This window comes from Cebus imitator, unplaced genomic scaffold (assembly GCF_001604975.1).
Source record: "Cebus imitator isolate Cc_AM_T3 unplaced genomic scaffold, Cebus_imitator-1.0 Scaffold272, whole genome shotgun sequence".
NCBI lineage: Eukaryota > Metazoa > Chordata > Mammalia > Primates > Cebidae > Cebus > Cebus imitator.
Window position 1 is genome coordinate 2,429,866 of NW_016107587.1, and position 18,321 is coordinate 2,448,186.

Genomic DNA, 18,321 nt, shown 5'->3' on the forward strand with positions numbered 1-18,321 from the left:
TCTGCTGTGGGATTTCAGAGAAAATCAGCTCATCTTTTGTCTCCTGCAGGGCGGGAAAGGACGCATAGGAGTGGTCATATCATCCTACATGCACTTCACCAACGTCTCGGCCAGGTAGGATGAAGATGTCAGCCTGCTGTCTTTCGGTGCTAAAAGTTCAGCCTGCATGGGGCTGGAGGCTGTCTGCGGGGAGCTGTTCTAGACACCAAGGGCTCAGCTGACCTGTGTTTCGTATCCCTCGGTGCTGGGGTGGTCAGTGCCTGGAAACCCAGCTTACAGTTAGGCATTTACTCTTGTGAAAGTGGCATTTTCCAGGTTGGGTGGCTGTGTATGATTGATTCTAAGTACTTCCATGGAGGCATTAAAAAAATTAGTGGACCCACTGTTCCTTATTCTCTAATAGATAATTCTCTAATGAAAAATAACAGAGGTAAAAGTCACCGTTATGAAAATTAAGAACAGAGTGGACTCACTAAATCAGTTCACATCTTGTGTATATTAATGGTGACAGCCACCTCTTTTTTTGCAGGCACTGGGCCTCTGGGAAGTATACTGAATATTTTCCTTTCTCCCTGAATTCTAACTAATCCACGAGGCTGTTACTGTCATTCCCATTGCACAGATGAGGGAAGCAGGGCTCAGAGGAGCCAGGTAGCTTACTCATGATCTCACAGCCTGGAGTGGGGAGCCAGGTCTGGGCTGGTTTCCATGAGATGGAACTGTAATTGTGGAGACTTTGGAGGTGCCACTGGGGCCCCCTTAGTCAGGCATGACACAAACACGGCCGGGCCATGAGGACCCCAGCCCTGTGGCAGCCCTCCTGGCCCTGGGAAGCTGTGGTGTTCCCCGGCAGCTTTCCCACAGTGCAGATCTTCACTCACACTGAAATGCAGTGCAGAAAATATCATCATTTATGGCGTCTGCATTTGCAATTGCCCTGTCTTCTCAATGGCCTCTTTGTAAAACCTGAGCTTACCATTCTGAGGAAATAGAAGCTTATTCATATCAGCCGATAAACCTTTTCCTTTCTAGCACGAAGGAGTGAAATTTGACTTTCTGAATGTTTTCTCTGGAAACAAATTGGGGAGCTGGTGCCTGCCAGGGAGGAAACGGAAGCCCCAAGTGAAAATCAGATTCCCTCTTGGTGAGAATAATCATCAATGCGTGTGTGCCAGAAAAATCGAGATTCCTGGTCACATCCGTCCCTCAGCGATGCCACAGACATTTGGTTGGCCACCAAACATAGCTTGGCTGGTTCTGGGCAGAGACCACCTGAGCACTTGTTTATTTTTTTTGAGACAGAGTCTCGCTCTGTTGCCCAGGCTGGAGTGCAGTGGTACAATCTCTGCTCACTGCAACCTCCACCTCCCGGGTTCAAGCGATTCTCCTGCCTCACCCTCTTCAGTAGCTGGGATTATAGGTGCAAGCCACCACACCTGGCTAATTATTTTGTTATTTTTAGTAACGTCGGGGTTTTGCCATGTTGGCCAGGCTGGTCTTGAACCCCTGACCTCAGGTGATTCATTCGACTCAGGCTCCCAAAGTGCTGGGATTACAGGTGTGAGACACTGCTCCTGGCCTCACCTGAGCATTTCTAACCCCAGCAAAGTAGTGCTGCCCGAACCGAAGTTCCATGCATTGTGGATAGTCCTGTATTTTTGGGGACGGGTAGTAGTCTAAGGGCTAAAAACACGACATTGACACTCTTGCTACAAACTGTTTTCCCTCGGTAGTCAATATGTGTTTCAGCTGCATGTGTCAGGCAGTTTACCTGAATCTCTCTAAGCCATCCTTACCTGGAAAATGATGGTAGTCTTGAAATGTTGTGACAGTTCAACCTATCATTATACAAAAAGCACTTAGAACAAGATCGGTAATCAGGTATTGGCTGTCATTAATGCTGCTGTGATTAGTAGGAGTAATGGTATTAAGTGCCTTTCAATTACAGCTAGTGCTCGACTTACGACCACGGTCGGGACCGTGGACCGGTCGTAACATGATTTAGTCGTAAGTTGAGTAGGCTATATGTACAGTTGAAATGGTGCACGTGGAGATGGTAGTGCTGCCGGAAGCTGGTCTGCACTGTCGTACGCCCAGCTGGGCAACGTTTGTGCTGCCAGACGCGGAGCAGTCGTGGCTGGCGATTGTGGTCGTAAAGTCGAATGGTCGTAAGTTGCATAGGTCGTAAGTCGATCAATACCTATAAATGGGCTGAAACCACATGCTTTTTGTGACTTGCTTTTCTATATTAATATCTTTTCTTTTTTTTTTCCTTTTTTTTTTTGAGACAGAGTCTCGCTCTCTCATCAGACTGGAGTGCAGTGGTGCAATCTCGGCTCACTGAAACCTCCGCCTCCCAGTTTCAAGCAATTCTCCTGCTTCAGCCTCCTGAGTAACTGGGATTACAGGCACATGCCACCAAGCCCAGCTAATTTTTGTATTTTTAGTAGAGATGGGGTTTCACCATGTTGGCCAGGATGGTCTCGATCTCTTGACCTCGTGATCTGACGGCCTCGGCCTCTTGAAATGCTGGGATTACAGGTGTGAGCCATGGCGCCCAGCCATAAATATCATTTCATACGCATCATTCCCTGACATGCTTTCAGTGGCAGCATAGCACTTTATTCAATGGATATGTTATGTATTTAAGCATTTGCTGATTTTGCCTATCCAAGCTGCTTCTAGTTTGTGCATGTGTGTGTGTGTGTTTAAATTTAGGTTGCTTCCAGCTATTTTCGACTGCAAGGCTTGCCACGATGAACACATTCTTATGTGTACATCTTTGATCATTTCTACAATGTTCCCTCTTAGATTACATTCCAGAAGTAGAGTAATCACAGATAGCACAAGCATACGTGTTTGAGGTCTTTATCACAAACTACAAACAGAATGAAACAGAAACTTCACGTCACCAGGAAAGGACATTCTTGTATCAACACCATAAAATAAGAGTTGTAAAGACAAAAGCAGTACTAATATTATTACTGGTAATAATATTACTACGCAAAATAAACATTGGTCAAAATGTATTCTCAGCGTTCAGAAAACAAGTGAATTCCAAAAAAAAGGAGTGCTTAAACGTCACTGGGAGGCGATGGAGCTGCGCTCTCCTGCTCAGCATGTGATGCGCTTGGTGCTGAAGTGGACACTTCTGTTTGTGACTGCCCCACCAGCCCAGCCCCTTGCCTAGCAAATGCATGCAGCAAGCTGTCCATTTCATAGCGTTGTATAAAAGTCAACTCACACTCAGCTTACTTTTGAGTATGTTTCTTTTTCCTCCTGCCTATCTCCCTACCAGTGTTTTCCAGGCCTTTATGAGGCCCACAGTGCTCGTGTACATCATTTTTCTGGAGGGATGTAGACATGCTTTTCTAAGAAAGGATTTTTTTTTTTTTTTTTTTTTTTTTTTTGAGATGGAGTCTCGCCCTGTCCCCCAGGCTGGAGTGCAATGGCGTGATCTCTGCCTACTACAACTCCGCCTCCCGGGTTCACGTGATTCTCCCACCTCAGCCTCCCGAGTAGCTGGGAGACAGGCACCTATCATCATGTCCGGGTAATTTTTGTATTTTTGGTAGAGACAGGGTTTCACCATGTTGGCCAGGCTGCTCTTGAACTCCTGACTTCAGGTGATCTGCCTGCTTTGGCCCCCCAAAGTGCTGGGATTACAGACATGAGCCACGGTGCCTGGCCTATCAGGGTTTTGAGGAAGCATTTGGCTCAAATGAATTTGAGTTGTTAAGACACAGCACTTATACTCCATGGTGTATGCTGAAGTCGGATCAGGAAGCCCCATGAATGCCCTGCCGTGAGGTTTCTGGAAGGTCTGTCAGATACTACCTGTGGGCATTGTGGAGCTGGCATTGAAGGTCAAATATGTGGTTGGAAAGTGAGGTCACTTTCTATGGCAGTCACTTCAAAAACAGTGATGCAGCCCTGAGGCCTCACATGCCTTTCCAACCCTAGTGTCCGGCGGCCTTCTCTTGGGACTTGGTGGGGGCTTCATTCATTTTCCTGCTCTGGGTTGCTCCCCACATCCTTGTGGTCCTGAGACTTGAGTCTGCCTCTTGTCTCTCACAGAGCCCACTTAACATGGCCTCTTTTATTTGGGAGATAGGGTGGCCAAAAGACAGTTTTGGACACCAGCTCTGACACCTGCCTGCTGAGAAGCCTCAGCCAGTTCTTCTCCTGCAAACTGGGTATTCAGCACATCTATGTATCGTACTTTTAGATAAGGTGCTGTTATTTCAGATGAGAATTCTGACCCTGCACTATGGCTCCCGCTTTGAGCACAGCATATTCCTGCAGGGGAAATGAAGGCTAAGAAGAGACAGGGGAATGGGCATGCACAGATGCAGCAAAAGAGTGAAGCCGCTTGTGTGAGCTGGTGCTTTCAACAGCCATGGGACATGTCTCCTGTCATCCACGTACGTGGTGTGAGTTCTATTGAGTTGACTCCCTTTCTTTCTCTCTCTTTCCCCAGCGCTGACCAGGCCCTTGACAGGTTTGCAATGAAGAAGTTTTACGATGACAAAGTTTCAGCTTTAATGCAGCCTTCCCAGAAACGGTACGTATACATCCCCAAAGCCAGAGTGAAGAGGTGAATGAAAGTTTACGTATAAAAATGTGAAAACAGAAGAGGCATCTTCTCTGTCCCAACACCTAAATGGTATCCTTGGGTCATGCCAAGACTATGAAGCGGGGGCTTGTCTCTCCCAGAGGTGAAGGGCTGAGCTATCCTGCCTGTCTGCGGTGAGAGAACCCCGTACGCTGCTGGCCTGCACTGACAGAGGTTGAGGGAGGACTTGCCCCAGTTGGCATCTCCCTCTCCTGCAGTGAGTGACTTTTGATTTCCATTATTATGTTGGAACTTGGTTCTATGGCTAGACCAGGGGTCAGTAAACTCTCTCTGCAGCAGACTAGAGAGTGAATATTTTAGGCTTTGCAGGCCACAAGATCTTTATCGCAACTGTTCTAACATGAAAGCAGCCCTGGGCAATATGAAAATCAGGGAATGTGGCTGTATTCCAATAAAACTTTACTTATACAAACACTTTACCAGTTGCATTTGGCCAATTTTTGTGGCTCATCAGTTCCTGGAGGCCAGGGGAGTATTTTTCCGTCATGCTGCCCATCTCTTTCTTCTCTACTCCTGGGCATGGCTTCAGGAAGGTGCTCAGTAAGTGATGAGGAATAGCCGTGGTGGCGGGGGGGTGGTGGTGAGGGGGCATGCAGAACTGTCTCCTTTTGCCACCCACCCAGCAGGCTGAGGTCAAGAACCTGAGCAGGGCTGGCTGAGAGGCAGTGAGAAGGACCCACAGCTGGCTCCTCATCCAGGTGCACTTCCTCTATAGATGGTGACACTTAGAGCCAACCAGGTAGCTCTATGGCATATTTCAAATCCCACAGCAGGGAATTCGTAGAAGTGCCAAGGCGATTGGCAAGTGGTATTCTGTTCTGGAGACAGGTAGTTGCACACCCGACCTCGTGTATGCAAATCCTGATGCCTCACATCTGTTTCCTTCAGTGTAGCTGAGGGCTATGTCAGCAGACATGGGGGTAGATGGGCAGAAAGGGATTTCAGTCATCACCAGAGGTACCTTTTCCTTTTGTCTTGCTGTTTCCAATGGCCCGGCTCTGTTTCTCTTGAGACCGGGTGTGTTGGAGGAAAGTGGGTTGGGGTGTGGGACTGTGGACAGCAACAGGGCCACATGCAGTGCAAGTTGCATGCAGAAAACTCAGCATTTTATAAAGTATTTTAGTGAGGCTGGGCATGGTGGCCCATGCCTGTAATCCCAGCACTTTGGGAGGTTGAGGCGGGCGGATCACGAGGTCAGGAGATGGAGACCATCCTGGCCAACGTGGGAAACACTGTCTCTATTAAAATACAAAAAAATAGCCAAGCATGGTGGCATGTGCCTATAATCCCAGCTAGTTGGGAGGCTGAGGTAGGAGAATCACTTGAACCCAGAGGCGGAGGTTGTAGTGAGCCGAGATTGTGCCACTGTGCCCCAGCCTGGGCAACAGAGCAAGACTCTGTCTCAAAAAAAAGTTTTTTTTTTTTTAGTTAAACAGTCACTTGGGGGTCTTTTTTTGAACCATTAAGTGCTATTTCTTTGTTGAACAGTTTCCAAAATGGTTCCATTCATATGACCTCCCACATGGAAAATGAGGCGTCAGTGGGGGTAACCCGAGCAGAATGCTTGGCATGCAGGAAGGAAGGATAGCTGTTTTTCTTTTCTTTTCTTTTCTTTTCTTTTCTTTTCTTTTCTTTTCTTTTCTTTTCTTTTCTTTTCTTTTCTTTTTTTTTATTTCTTACAGCACCAGCAGCTTGTTTGTAACATTAAAATAATATGGAAAAAGGGGGAACATATCTCCTCATTTTCTTTTTTCTTTTTATGTTTTTGAGATGGGGTCTTGCTCTGTCACCAGGCTGGAGTGCAGTGGCACAATCTTGGCTCACTGCAGCCTCTACCTCCTGGGCTCAAGCAATCCTGCCACCTCAGCCTCCTGAGTAGCTGAGACTATAGGTGCACATCACCACACCCAGCTAGTTTTAAAATTTGTGTGGAGACAGTGTCTGACTATGTAGCTCAGGCGGGTCTTGAACTCCTGACTTTGAATAATCCTTCCGCCATGGCTTCCCAAAATGCTGGGATTGCAGGTGTGAGCCTCTGTGCCCTGCTGTCCTCATGTTCCCATGCCCAAGGTTTTCATGCATCCTTTCCGTCACTGCACATCTGAAGCAAGAAAATTTGCATTTTTTAATATTTGCTGGATTCGGGTTTACATTCCAAGGTTAGTCCCTCTGCTCCTGAGATTAGGGAAATGCCCCTTATTCCTTGCCATTTTCCTTTTCTCTTGACCAGAGCCTGCATGAAAAGATGTTCACCAAATGGTATTTGAGCGTGTAAACAACCGAGTGAATGCAGAAGATAAATCTGGAGGGATGTTTGGGACCAGAAGAACGTGTGATGACAGCTTGTATGGGAATAGGCTCTGTGATGGGAAGCTACTCTGTTGTCCCGAATGATCTGGGGAGTGGGGTGTGTGCTTTGCAGGCTGTTTTAGGACTAAGCTCAAGAAATTATTTTAAAGTCAAACTTGAAATAATCACTCTTGAGAATAATTAATTAGCATGGAGCGTGTGGCTGGGAAGCTCAGATGTCTCAATAGCAACTCTGATAGGGGGTCAATCTTTGTTACCTTGTTTGTTACATTAAAAAGTCATGGAGCGGTTGGCCCATGGAGCTGGGTCAGCCGTGTGCCCATGTAAGTTTTCTGTTTTCATACCTTTCTTGCCTTTAGCGAACCATGAGAAGTAGCTTGTGAACACCCCTGTGTGGCCTGCTGTTGGTGCTCATTAGCACCATTGTGTTATGGAGGCACCCCTGAACTTCCTTCCCTGAACTTGGAAGCCTTCCTCTTTGAGAAGTAGTTAAAAAGAAATCCTGGGCGTGGCATAGTGGCTCTAGCCTGTAATCCCAATTCTTTGGGAGGCTGAGGCAGGACAATCCCTTGAGTCCAGGAGTTTGAGACCTTCCTTAGCAACGCAGGAAGACCCCATCTCTACAAAATAATAAATAAATAAATAAATAAATAAATAAATAAATAAATAAATAAATAAAATTAGCTGGGTGTGGTGGCACACACCTGTAGGCCCAGCCGGAAGCTGAGGCGGGACGATCCCTTGAGCCCAGGAGTAGGAGGTTACAGTGAGCTCTAATTGTTTCACTGCATGCCAGCCTGGATGACAGAGATAGACCCTGTCTCTTCTCACCTCCCCCCCAAATCCTGGTATAGTTTGGGTTTACTGTCAGCATCACGTAAATAATATTAAAAATTATTAATGTTTCTGACGTCTCTCTTCTTTTTCCACCTTTCTTTCTTTCTGAGAGAATTGAGACAGTAGTGTACATAGCTTGGCCCCGCCACCAGCTTAATGGGGAAAGTGACAGCCAGTTGTTTCTTTGGGTAACTGATCTCTCCTGAGTGTTGGCTGCCAAGGTGACCCTGGGAGGTCCCAGGTGGGACTCGCCTAAGACCACCACTCATGCTGTCTATACGTGTTTGGGTGTCCCTCTGAGGTAAAGGGAAGACAAACAAAGCAAACGTCTTGGCATTCAGAAAGCAGGAATTATCCTGTATGGTGTTACTGGTGGAAGGTATCCGAGTTATCAGCAGTGAATCCATAAGGGTCTGTAGCAACCTCAGTTGTTGCCTGCTCAGAAGAAACAATTTTGACTAAGGGGCATAAGGCAGAAAAAGAGACAGAGGCAAGTTTTAGGGCAGGAGTGGAAGTTTATTTAAAAAGGCTTTAGAGCAGGACAGAAAGGAGAATACGCTTAGAAGAGACCCAAGTGGGCTTAAGAAGGCCAAGTGTGGCGTTTTACCTTGGTCCTAGGATTTTATAGGCTGGCCCACTTCCTCTATAAAAGGACTTTATAGTCTTGTGCCCCTTTCCCGTGATTCTTCCCTTAGGGTGGGCTGCCCGCATGCATGGTGCCCTCCTTTTGCTTGAGAAGTGAGCACACGCACGTATTTAGGAAGTTGTACGCATGCCTGTCTGAGGGTTTCTCTTGTCTGATGTGCCCCTAGAAGGTCATACTCTGCCATTTTGTCTTTTAATACTCGTGCCCAAGAAGGTGTGTCTTCCTGAAGCCTGCATTCAATTAATAGTGCAATAGGCATGGACCATCAGGAAATGGCCACCTCCTGGCACCGGTTGCCAGTGTATCACTTTCAGAGAGGCAGTGTGATGATCGCCCTACTGTCACCCAGCATTCCTAGTGGGTGCAGAAAGAGCCCTCTCCTGCCCTGCTCATGCCTAACTACCTGTAACAATGGCATTAGTTGGTTTTTGTTATTTCTGTCATTTTTGACAGAAGTACCTCAGGTTCCTGAAAGAATACTTTAAAGATACAAGGGGAGTAGTTTTCCACATTCTCTAAAGAATGAGACTCCTCAGATCGTCTCTGAAATGCTTCTGTAACCCACAAGTGGGTTCAATATTCAATGCCCAGATAGAGCTGATTTACCAAGACAGGAGAATTGCCATAGAGAAAAAGTTTAATTCATGCAGAGCTGGCTGAACAGGAGACCAGAGTTTTAATACTACCCAAATCAGCCTCCTGGAAAATTTGGAGGCTAGGGTTTTTAAAAGATATTTTGGGGGGAAAGGGGTGACTAGGTAACGGGTACTGCTAATTTGTTGGAGGTGCAATCACAGGGGTGTAGAAAATGGCCCTCCTGCTGCTGAGTCCACTTCTGGGTGGGGCCAGATAACAGTTGGCAGGCCAGGTAGAGCTGTCAGTTGTCAGAAATGCAAAGCCTAAAAGACATCTCAAAAGGCCAATCTTAGGTTCGGCAATGGTGCTGTCATCTCTAGGAGTAACTGAGGAAGTTGCAAATCTTGTAACTGAGGAAGTTCCAAATCTTGTGTTCCCCAGAGTAATCTTTTAAGTCTGCACCTTGGCAAAATTCAGACTGCTTTCATCCTCCCAACCTGGTGGTCTTTCATTAATTTTACAAAGGTAGTTTAGTTTTGGGCTATTATCATTTATACCATAAACTTTACTTTCTCCTAAAGTTAGTTTGGTCCAAGCCCAAGAATAGCCTAGGGCAGTTAGGAGGTTAAAGGCAAAGTGGGGGTTTGTTAGATTAAATCTCTTTCACTGCCATACTTCTCTCACTGTTAAAACTTCTGCAAACGCAGCTTTACTTCCTGTCCCTGTGGCCCCTCCCTGCATGTCCTCCTTGCTGCCCCCAGCCTGCAGAAGAAGGGTGACCATTCCTCAGGGAGCCACACACTTTGCCTGGGTCCAGCCGTCCCCTCTGAGTCACCAACTCTGTGGGCAAGGTGACCTACACGCCGGCAGCATCTTCCAGGAGAGCAGAGGCTGTGGCCGATGTGTTGGGGTCTACTCTGACCCTTACGTCCATGCAACTCACTCATCTTGGCAGCAGTTCCAATGTGTAGGTCTCACTATTCTCCCCATCACAGGTGAGGGAAGGCAATGCTCAGCAGAATGTTAAATAACAGCCCAGTCTTGGCTCACACCAACAGGTGGCTCAGCTCAGGTTTCCTGGCCGGTTGGTGCTGCCCCTGCAGCTGTGGCTGACTCTGTGGGTGCCGGGAATGTGGAGGGAGTAAGTTGCTGGGAAAGATGTCCTGCGACGAAGCCTCCTGTTGCTTGGAAAAGTAACCTTTGAATGCTGGTTTTTATGCACCCACATTTTCAGAGAGATTCAAGCCTACGTCTAGTGCAACTCAAATGTTTAGGGAGATTTATGGAGATTCCAAGTGGAAGTTTTTGCTGTTGGAAGTGGTTGTAAATAACACGAGGGGCAACTGAAAACTGCAAGCTGCTTTACATTCATTTGCTTACAAGTTAAAAGCAAATGGTTTGCCTTTGGCTTATTAAAATGTACTCACTGGTTTGAGACGAAGCATGGAAAACATCATCCTCAGGGAGCTTATTTCCTAAAAAGAAAGAAAAGATAGCAGTGGGAAAATAATGGAGCTGTTTTTACCAAGTATCTGGTTTCTAATCTTTCCAGCTCTGAAAACAGTGCTAACTAAGTAGGAACCTTTCATTTTGAATAGGGCTGTTGGGATGGTCTTTAGAGGGCATCTGATACCCTGACGTTGACTCATTTATATCTACCTTTAACGCCACATATCATGTCTACGTAGTTCAAGTTGATCCTTTCCACAGTCAGCTGGATGAATTAATTGTGCAGTTCTGTCCTATTGTACTTCCCTCCCCTCTTCCTCTCTTTTTTTTTCTTTTTTTTCCCTTGAGACAGGGTCTTGCTCTGTCGCTCAGGCTCACTGCAGTGATGCAACCTTGGCTCACTATAACCTCCACCTCCTGGGTTCAAGTGATTCTCATGCCTCAGCCTCCTACGTCGCAGGAATTATAGGCATGCGCACCACCAGGCTCAGCTAGTTTTTTTTTTTTTTTCTTTGGTAGAGACGCGGTTTCAGCATGTTGGCCAGGCTGGTCTCAAACTCCTGACCTCAGATGATCCGCCCACCTCAGCCTCCCGAAGTGTTGGGATTAAAGGCGTGAGCCACTGTGCCTGGCCACCCCTTATTGTCATCTATGCCTGAATGTTCTTTTCTTTGGTACTGATGGTGATTCTGTAGGAAGTCACTCACAAACTCAGTGCTGTTACCTATGCCGGGCTATTTGTCTGCAATCTCACAGCATTCACTACGGCTTATATTTGCAATGAACTTTGTTGTTTTTATATGACATTGCTATTTTTTAAAAAAAATTTTTAAAGGCATGCTTTTATTTAGGATTTAGAACAACATATTTTTAAAAAAATCTTACCTTATTAAGAAAGCATGTGAAGGAAGAAAAAATTGCATTTACCTTAGCATTTTATGTCTTTAATTTACCTGAAAATATGATACATAAAAAGTAGTTTTCTATAAAGGACAGATGAGAATTATATGTCAAGAGGCTACTTTTCAATTGGCGAAGCTGTCAACTGAGCAGCTTTTTGTAGACTGAGCTGGGAGGTGATAGCTGTTGAGAGCTGGTTTTGGAAGACTCCAGACTCCTGGGTCCCAGACAGGGACAGCCTCCTTCCCTTCCTGCTCACCACCTCTGGGCTTGTGGCCCTGGACTTGGGCCTTCTTTGGGAGCTTGTGGCGAAACAGAGCTCTCCTGCCGTCAGCTTGGCCCTCCTCACCTGAAGGAAATACTTCTTATGATTCGTGTGGTGACAGGGGCAGCAATTCTGGCAGGCCACATCAGCAGAAATGAAGCTCTTTGACCACAGTATGGGACAAGACCTGGGTCCAGGAGAAGCCTTGGTTTCCCAGAGGGCGGCTGCTTGCCCCTCATAGGACCTTGGTGCTAACTCTGGGCTCAGCCACTTGGACCCCCCATGCTGCCATGAACAGGAGCCCCTGAGGCCCAGCACTCCAAAGCCTTCCATGTTTGCACGAAGACATGAAACAAACATGGACTCCACCCAGATGCTTGGTCTAGGTGCACATCGGACACTGAGAACACCTACAGGGAAGAGGACTGTCTCACCTGCGTGGTCACTGCAGAACCGCCCGAGCACATGGCCAGGCAGTCAGGGAATCAGCATGTCACTGACAAACTGGATGAGCGGAGGAAGCTGATTTCCTAGTGTCCAGGGCTTCCCCGTGCTGGAGGGAGGGCAGAACCGCCCCAGAGGAGGTGACTCAGGCCCCTCAATCTGGGCATTTGTGATTCCTCACTTTTACTCAAAACCAGGGAGCCAAATTTTCCACAACACTTGAAATCTACATGATTAAAAATACATGATTCATGCATTTCTCTGCTTACATAGAACCAAGTGTGGGAAGTCTTGTTGCCAGGGTGGAAAGTATCTTGCAGAGGAGGTGTGTGGGAGTGGCCTGGAGGTCCTTTGAGGTCTGGTCATCGGCCTTTCGGGGTCCCCGCGTCTCCAGGCTGAGCATCTGGCCTCTGCGACTCTCGTGAGGTTTTGCCCTGTTCTGAGAGAGCAGAAGAGAAATTTGGTGTTAGGAGGATGGAAACACTGCCATGTCCTGTTTCTCACAATGAATTGTAACTAAAATGAAGCAGTCTTGCTTTTCTAACATTTTTCTAGTGGATGGACTATAAGTAGGGTATTTATTTTTTTTTGGTAGTGTTTAACAGAAATCTTCTCTTGTTCAGTTTGTTTATATACAAATTTAGCTGCTTGAATAATGGACTCAGTGTGAACGGCCAGCATAATGAGATATTTTTTTTCTTAACACTAGTAAGTTTCGTGATGGCTGTTTCTGGCCTGGGGCAGGATGGCTGTAGGTGCTGACAATACAGTCACCTGACACTTCCTGCCTCCGTCTGCTGTGGCAATAGAGAGATGCATAGATGGTTAAATACTGTGGGGTTTTTGGTTGTTTGGGTTTTTCTTGCAGAGATTACAGCGTTTTGGTGGAGATAGGTATGGAAACACAGATTCCATGCAAGGTGTTGCAGGCTACAGTGGAGGTTGTGTGGGTGCAGTGGCCATGGTGAGGGGCCTCAAGGCAGGGGCCAGGGCAGGCAAGGCACCAGCAGGCAGGACAAGCCAGGGAAGTGTCAGAGAGCTTGGCAATCCTCCAGCTTATCTTGCGGTCACTGCCCCCAGTCATGCCTCATGAGGACCCCGGCAGTCAGACGCTCCTAGTGTAGAAGCTTCCCTCTTAACCACCAAATGCTCATGAAAGGTGTGTGGGGTCAGTGTTGGAAGCATGAAGCTGATGCCTGGAACTGAGAGAGAGAGGCGGACGGCCTACGTGGCCTTCACCTTTGGAGCTGGGCCCTGAAGAGAGAGGGACAGCAGGAAGGAGAGCCTCTTCTCATTAGACGTGGCATGGAAGGCCTCGGGGTAGGAGGGGAGAATGGACTCCAGCCTTTCCTTAGGGCTCCTGAACGTGAGCAAAAAGTAGCAGGCGCAGTGAGTGGCGCCGGGCCTGGGTCACATGACCCTGCCACAGGTGCAATGCTAGGGACAGAGCACATGCCTGCTGGTGTGCCAGGCCTCTGCTTTCCGCTGCTCGCCAGTGGCAACCTTGATGGTTGGTGGCCTGGCATTACCTGGTGATGGGTTCAGTGGACAGGCACAAAGGCCTTTCGGGTGTGGGATGCTCAAGCCGAGAGGCTGGTTGTATCTCAGTGTCCCTGGTGCCTGGTGCACTGGTGGGAAGCCCTCAGATCTGCGGGTGCAGCACCACGCTGAGAACCCCTGGCTGTGAGCAGGGGACCGATTCTCTCCCAGAGCCCCAGGCCCAGTCAGGACGTGTTTCTCCCTGAATTTCCTCCTCAGCAGGGGCTGAGAATGCTTCTGGAAAGTCCAAGCCAGGTGTTCTTTTGCAGGTACGTTCAGTTCCTCAGTGGGCTCCTGTCCGGATCTGTGAAAATGAATGCCTCTCCCCTGTTCCTGCATTTCGTCATCCTCCATGGCACCCCCAACTTTGACACAGGTGGAGGTGAGTGTCCCTGTGATTGGCTTGCCCAGACTTGGGGCTGGTCCAGGGCCCCTCAATTCAGATAAGCCTCTGCTTTCTTCCTGAGAGGGCCCAGAATCTGCTCCTCCCCCTCCCTGGTGATTGACTGTGCCCCCTTTCTGTGGACAGATCACCATGTTTATGTGGTTGGGTCAAATTACTTAATCAGGGGAGAGACAAGGCGGCCAGCGAGGGGCATCAGAAATACCCCTGTGTGTATGCACAGTGACTTGGGCAGACAAGCATTGTTCTGGGCCGCAGCTCCGGTGGGTTAGCTGTGCAGCTGGCCTTGAGGTCACAGCCATGAAAGAAGGCCAGCAAGCAAGGCATGAATGTGACCCAGCCTCCCCCTGGCACATCTCATGAGCCCGTCTCCTCCTTTAAAATGACCCCACAGGAAAGCACACAGCACATAGCTGGGGGTGAGGCCCCTGAACCCTCCTTCCTGTCCCACTTAGATGGACACAGCACACAACTGGGGATCGGGGCCCTGTCTCCTCATCCCCAGTCCCCTGCAGCTGCACTGAGCATATGACTGAGGGTCAGCTGGATTCCATCCGTCCTCCCTAGTCCCACGCAGGAGGATACGGCACATGGCTGAGGGTCAGGGTCCTGTTGTCTTCTTCCCAGCCCAGTGCAGGTACACACAGCACACGGCCGGGGCTCAGGACCCTGCCCCTCCTTGCCAGTCCCATGCAGGTGCGCTTGCTCACAGGTTTCTTCTGTCTCTGAAGTACATCTGTGCCTTCAGGTTCCCCCGGTCATCATGGCCAGAGTGACCCTGCCAAGCTGCTGGTTGGTTTTGAAGCAGCCTGGCTCAACGATTCAGGAGCCTTTGCAACCCTTTGGGTAAAGGTCAAACTGTGCTGTTCTGCAGACTTCTAGGACCGGGTTTGGCCTTTTCCTGCAGCAATGCTGTGGCTCCATGCACTGCCTTCCCAAACCCCAAAGGCCGCAGGTGCGGTCTCCTGGTCTCCTCATCCCTTTCTTTCTGTTTGTCAAATTCCGGATTGTTCTGTCCTGGTCATGCCTCTACAGACGGTTGTACCTCTCTTTCAGTGTGTCGGCCCTTTCTGAAGCTCTACCAAGCCATGCAGCCCGTGTACACCTCCGGGATCTAGTGAGTGCTGCTGCTGTGGGATCTGGACAGCCCAGGGAATTGCAGCCGAGCCTCAGCTGCCTGTTCCGCAGGAAGAGGGTGGGAGGGTTCAGGTCAGAGGATGCCAAGGAGCCAAACAAGAGTCCAGAGAGGAAAACCCTGGGGTGGCTCGTGCTCTGGCATCACTCCTCGGCCCTCCCTCCTGCTTCAGCCCTCCCTCCTGTCCGAAACAAGTGTCTTTGGGCTGTCACACCAATTGGCCCCATTAAGGGACATGTGGGTGGAGTCTCGAGGGGAGAGAGGGCCATTTGCTTTTTGGAGTACGATGGTCCCTCAGTTTTCAAGGGGGATTGATTCCAGGACGCCCTTTGATTACCCAAATCCGTGATGTTCAGGTGCGTTTTTTAAAACAGCATTGTCTTGAACTCCTGACCTCAAGTGATCCACCCACCTCGGCCTCCCAAAGTGCTGGGATTACAGGTGTGAGCCACCACACCCCTGGCCATGGTAGCAAAACCCCGTCTCTACTAAAAATGCAAAAATTAGCCAAGTGTGGTGGCGCATGGCGGTAATCCCAGCTTCTCGAGTTGGAAGCAGGGGACTCACTTGAACCCGGGAGGTGGGGGTTGCAGTGAGCTGGGATCGCGCCACTGCACTCTAGCCTGGGTGACAGAGAGTCAACAAAACGAAACAAAACAAAACAAAAAGCAGCACTGTATTTTCACATGACCCATGAACATCCTCTTGTATACTTTAAATCATCTCTAGATTACATGCAATACCTAATTCAATGTAAAGGCTGTGGAAATAGTTGTTACAATGTATTGTTTTTTAATTTCTGTTTTTTTGTAGTTGCATTTTTATTTTTTATTTATTTCCCACAACATTTTCTATCCCCAGTCAGTTGAGTGCACGAATGTGAAGCCTGAGGATAGGGAGGGAGGGTTTACTGTGAGCATATTGGAGAGAGTCCTATGATAGGGTCTCACCACTGTGGTTTCTCTTTCTCTCTCCTTTCCATTTTGCTTTTTATTTTTATTTTTTTAAATTTATTTTTGAGGCAGAGTCTCGCTCTCTTGCTCAGGCTGGGGTGTAATGGTGCGATTTCGGCTCACTGCAACCTCCACTTCCCAGGTTCAAGCAATTCTCCCCCCTCAGCCTCCCAGGTAGCTAGGATTACAGGTGCCCGCCATCATGCCCAGCTAATGTTTGGATTTTTGTAAAGATGGTGTTTCACTATGTTAGCCAGGCTGGTCTCAAACTCCTGACCTTAAGTGATCCTCCTGTCTCGGCCCCACAAAGTACTGGGATTACAGGTGTGAGCCACTGTGCCTGGCCTCCTTTGCATTTTAAACAGAGGGTAGCCATACATCCCCAAAATCTGTACACATTTCTAAGCTTTCTTTTTTTTTTTTTTTTTTTTTTTTTTTTAATGTGGACAGACATTTTATGAAAAGTAAATAAAGGTAACAAATATTCTCACTACTCAAAGAGCTGTTGTCACGTTTCTGGGTTTGTTCCGGGCCGTGTGTGCACTGACGTTAACTTTGGAATTGCACCTGCAGTTTGTGGCTGTGCACACCCTGGGCCCCTTCCTCTAAGGCTGCCTGGTCGTCTCCAAGCTCAGGCCCCTGGGGTTGGACCTTAGTCACTTCAAGTTAGTCACTGACCCCGATGACGCTTTGAGTACTCTCCTTGGCCTGGGAGCTTTCTTTAGCCTTTTAGATTCACTTAGATTCTCAGGAATTAGATTCTGGGCTGAAGGGGCATTCTGTATGATTTCTGAGTTTCTGGTTGTCGGGTTACTTTTCCCTACATGTATTCTTCCCATGAAATCGTGAAGTTGCATAATGCTCTGCTTTCTTCTTCATCCAAAGCAACGTTGGCCCGGAAAACCCCAGCAGGATCTGCATTGTCATCGAGCCGGCCCAGCTTCTGAAGGGGGATGTCATGGTGAGTGCCCACCGTGGCCGCAGCCATGGCTGTGTCCCTGTTCTCCCAGTGGTGATGACTCAAAAAGAAAAACTGACTCTGTGCTAAAACAGTAACCCCCAAAAATGCCCTGTAGGAAGAATGAGCCTTTGCCTTAATGCTGGGGTCCCCAGTCTCAGGGCTGCGGACCTTATCAGTCCGTGGCCTGTTAGGAACCGGGCCTAGCGAGGGAGCATGACTGCCTGATCTCCGCCTCCTGTCAGATCAGCAGTGGCATGAGATTCTCATAGGAATGCGAACCCTATTGTGAGCTGCGTGTGTGAGCCACCTAGGTTACACACTCCTTGGGAGAATGATGATCTGAGGTGGAACAGTTTCATCCTGAAAGCATCCTCCACCAGCCTGTGGAAAAATTGTCTTCTGTGAAACCGGTCCCTCGTGCCAAAAAGATTGGTGACCACTGCTTTAAGGCATTTCGTTAACTTTCTGAATAAAACTGTTTTAACGAAAGGGACAGAACGAATCTTCGTTCTTGATTCTCTTTCATTCTAGAGCCCCTTGAGATATCTAACCTGGAAATTAACATCCTAACTCGGCCACTCACTTCTGAGGAACCCTGTGTTTTGACTATAACTTGCAATCTTTCACATGATCACAGACCTCCCGGAGTGTGGGTGCAGAAATAGAATATTTATGTATCGTTAATAGCCGAAGTGTGAAATACAGCTGGTGTGATGATTACAGCTTGATTAATGATCAAAACAATTATTTCTCCAGATAATCTTTTTTTCTTTTGAGACAGACTTGCTCTGTCGCCGGGCTGGAGAGCAGTGTTGCAGTCTTGGCTCATTGCAATCTCTGCCTCCCCGGTTCAAGAGATCTCCTGCCTCGGCCTCTCAAGTAGCTGGGACTATAAGCACGTGCCACCACGGCCGCCTAATTTTTGTATTTTTTAGAACAGATAAGCTTTCAGCATGTTGACCAGAATGGTCTCTATCTCTTGACCTCATGATCTGCCTTCCTTGGCCTCCCAAAGTTCTGGGATTACAGGCTTGAGCCACCGTGTCCAGCCTCTCCAGATAATTTTGACTCTTGAATGTGTTGGTTTTGGAGGAGATTAGCCATTACATTTTTGCCTTTTATTTTTCTTGAATACAAAACATTCACACATTTAAAATAATTTTAAGAAAGTTTTTCTTATCTGAAGTAAGGTAAGCTTTTAAGGCATATGTATGACTTTCAGCATGCATAGAAGCATAGAATGTGAAGATTTCATGGCCTTGGAAGA

The 18,321-nt window shown here is 47.9% G+C and overlaps 1 protein-coding gene across 5 annotated transcripts in view; it reads left to right on the forward strand.

Annotated features, from left to right (window-relative positions):
• TNS3 (tensin 3) overlaps positions 1–18,321 on the forward strand; it is a 315,575-nt gene that overhangs the window by 163,782 nt on the left and 133,472 nt on the right. For all 5 annotated transcript variants that reach the window (XM_017500856.2, XM_037728608.1, XM_037728609.1 and 2 more), the window contains 5 exons: positions 50–114; positions 4,481–4,564; positions 13,872–13,984; positions 15,062–15,122; positions 16,979–17,054. In XM_017500856.2, the coding sequence (XP_017356345.1) occupies positions 50–114; positions 4,481–4,564; positions 13,872–13,984; positions 15,062–15,122; positions 16,979–17,054 (399 nt within the window). The remainder of the gene's footprint in view (positions 1–49; positions 115–4,480; positions 4,565–13,871; positions 13,985–15,061; positions 15,123–16,978; positions 17,055–18,321) is intronic.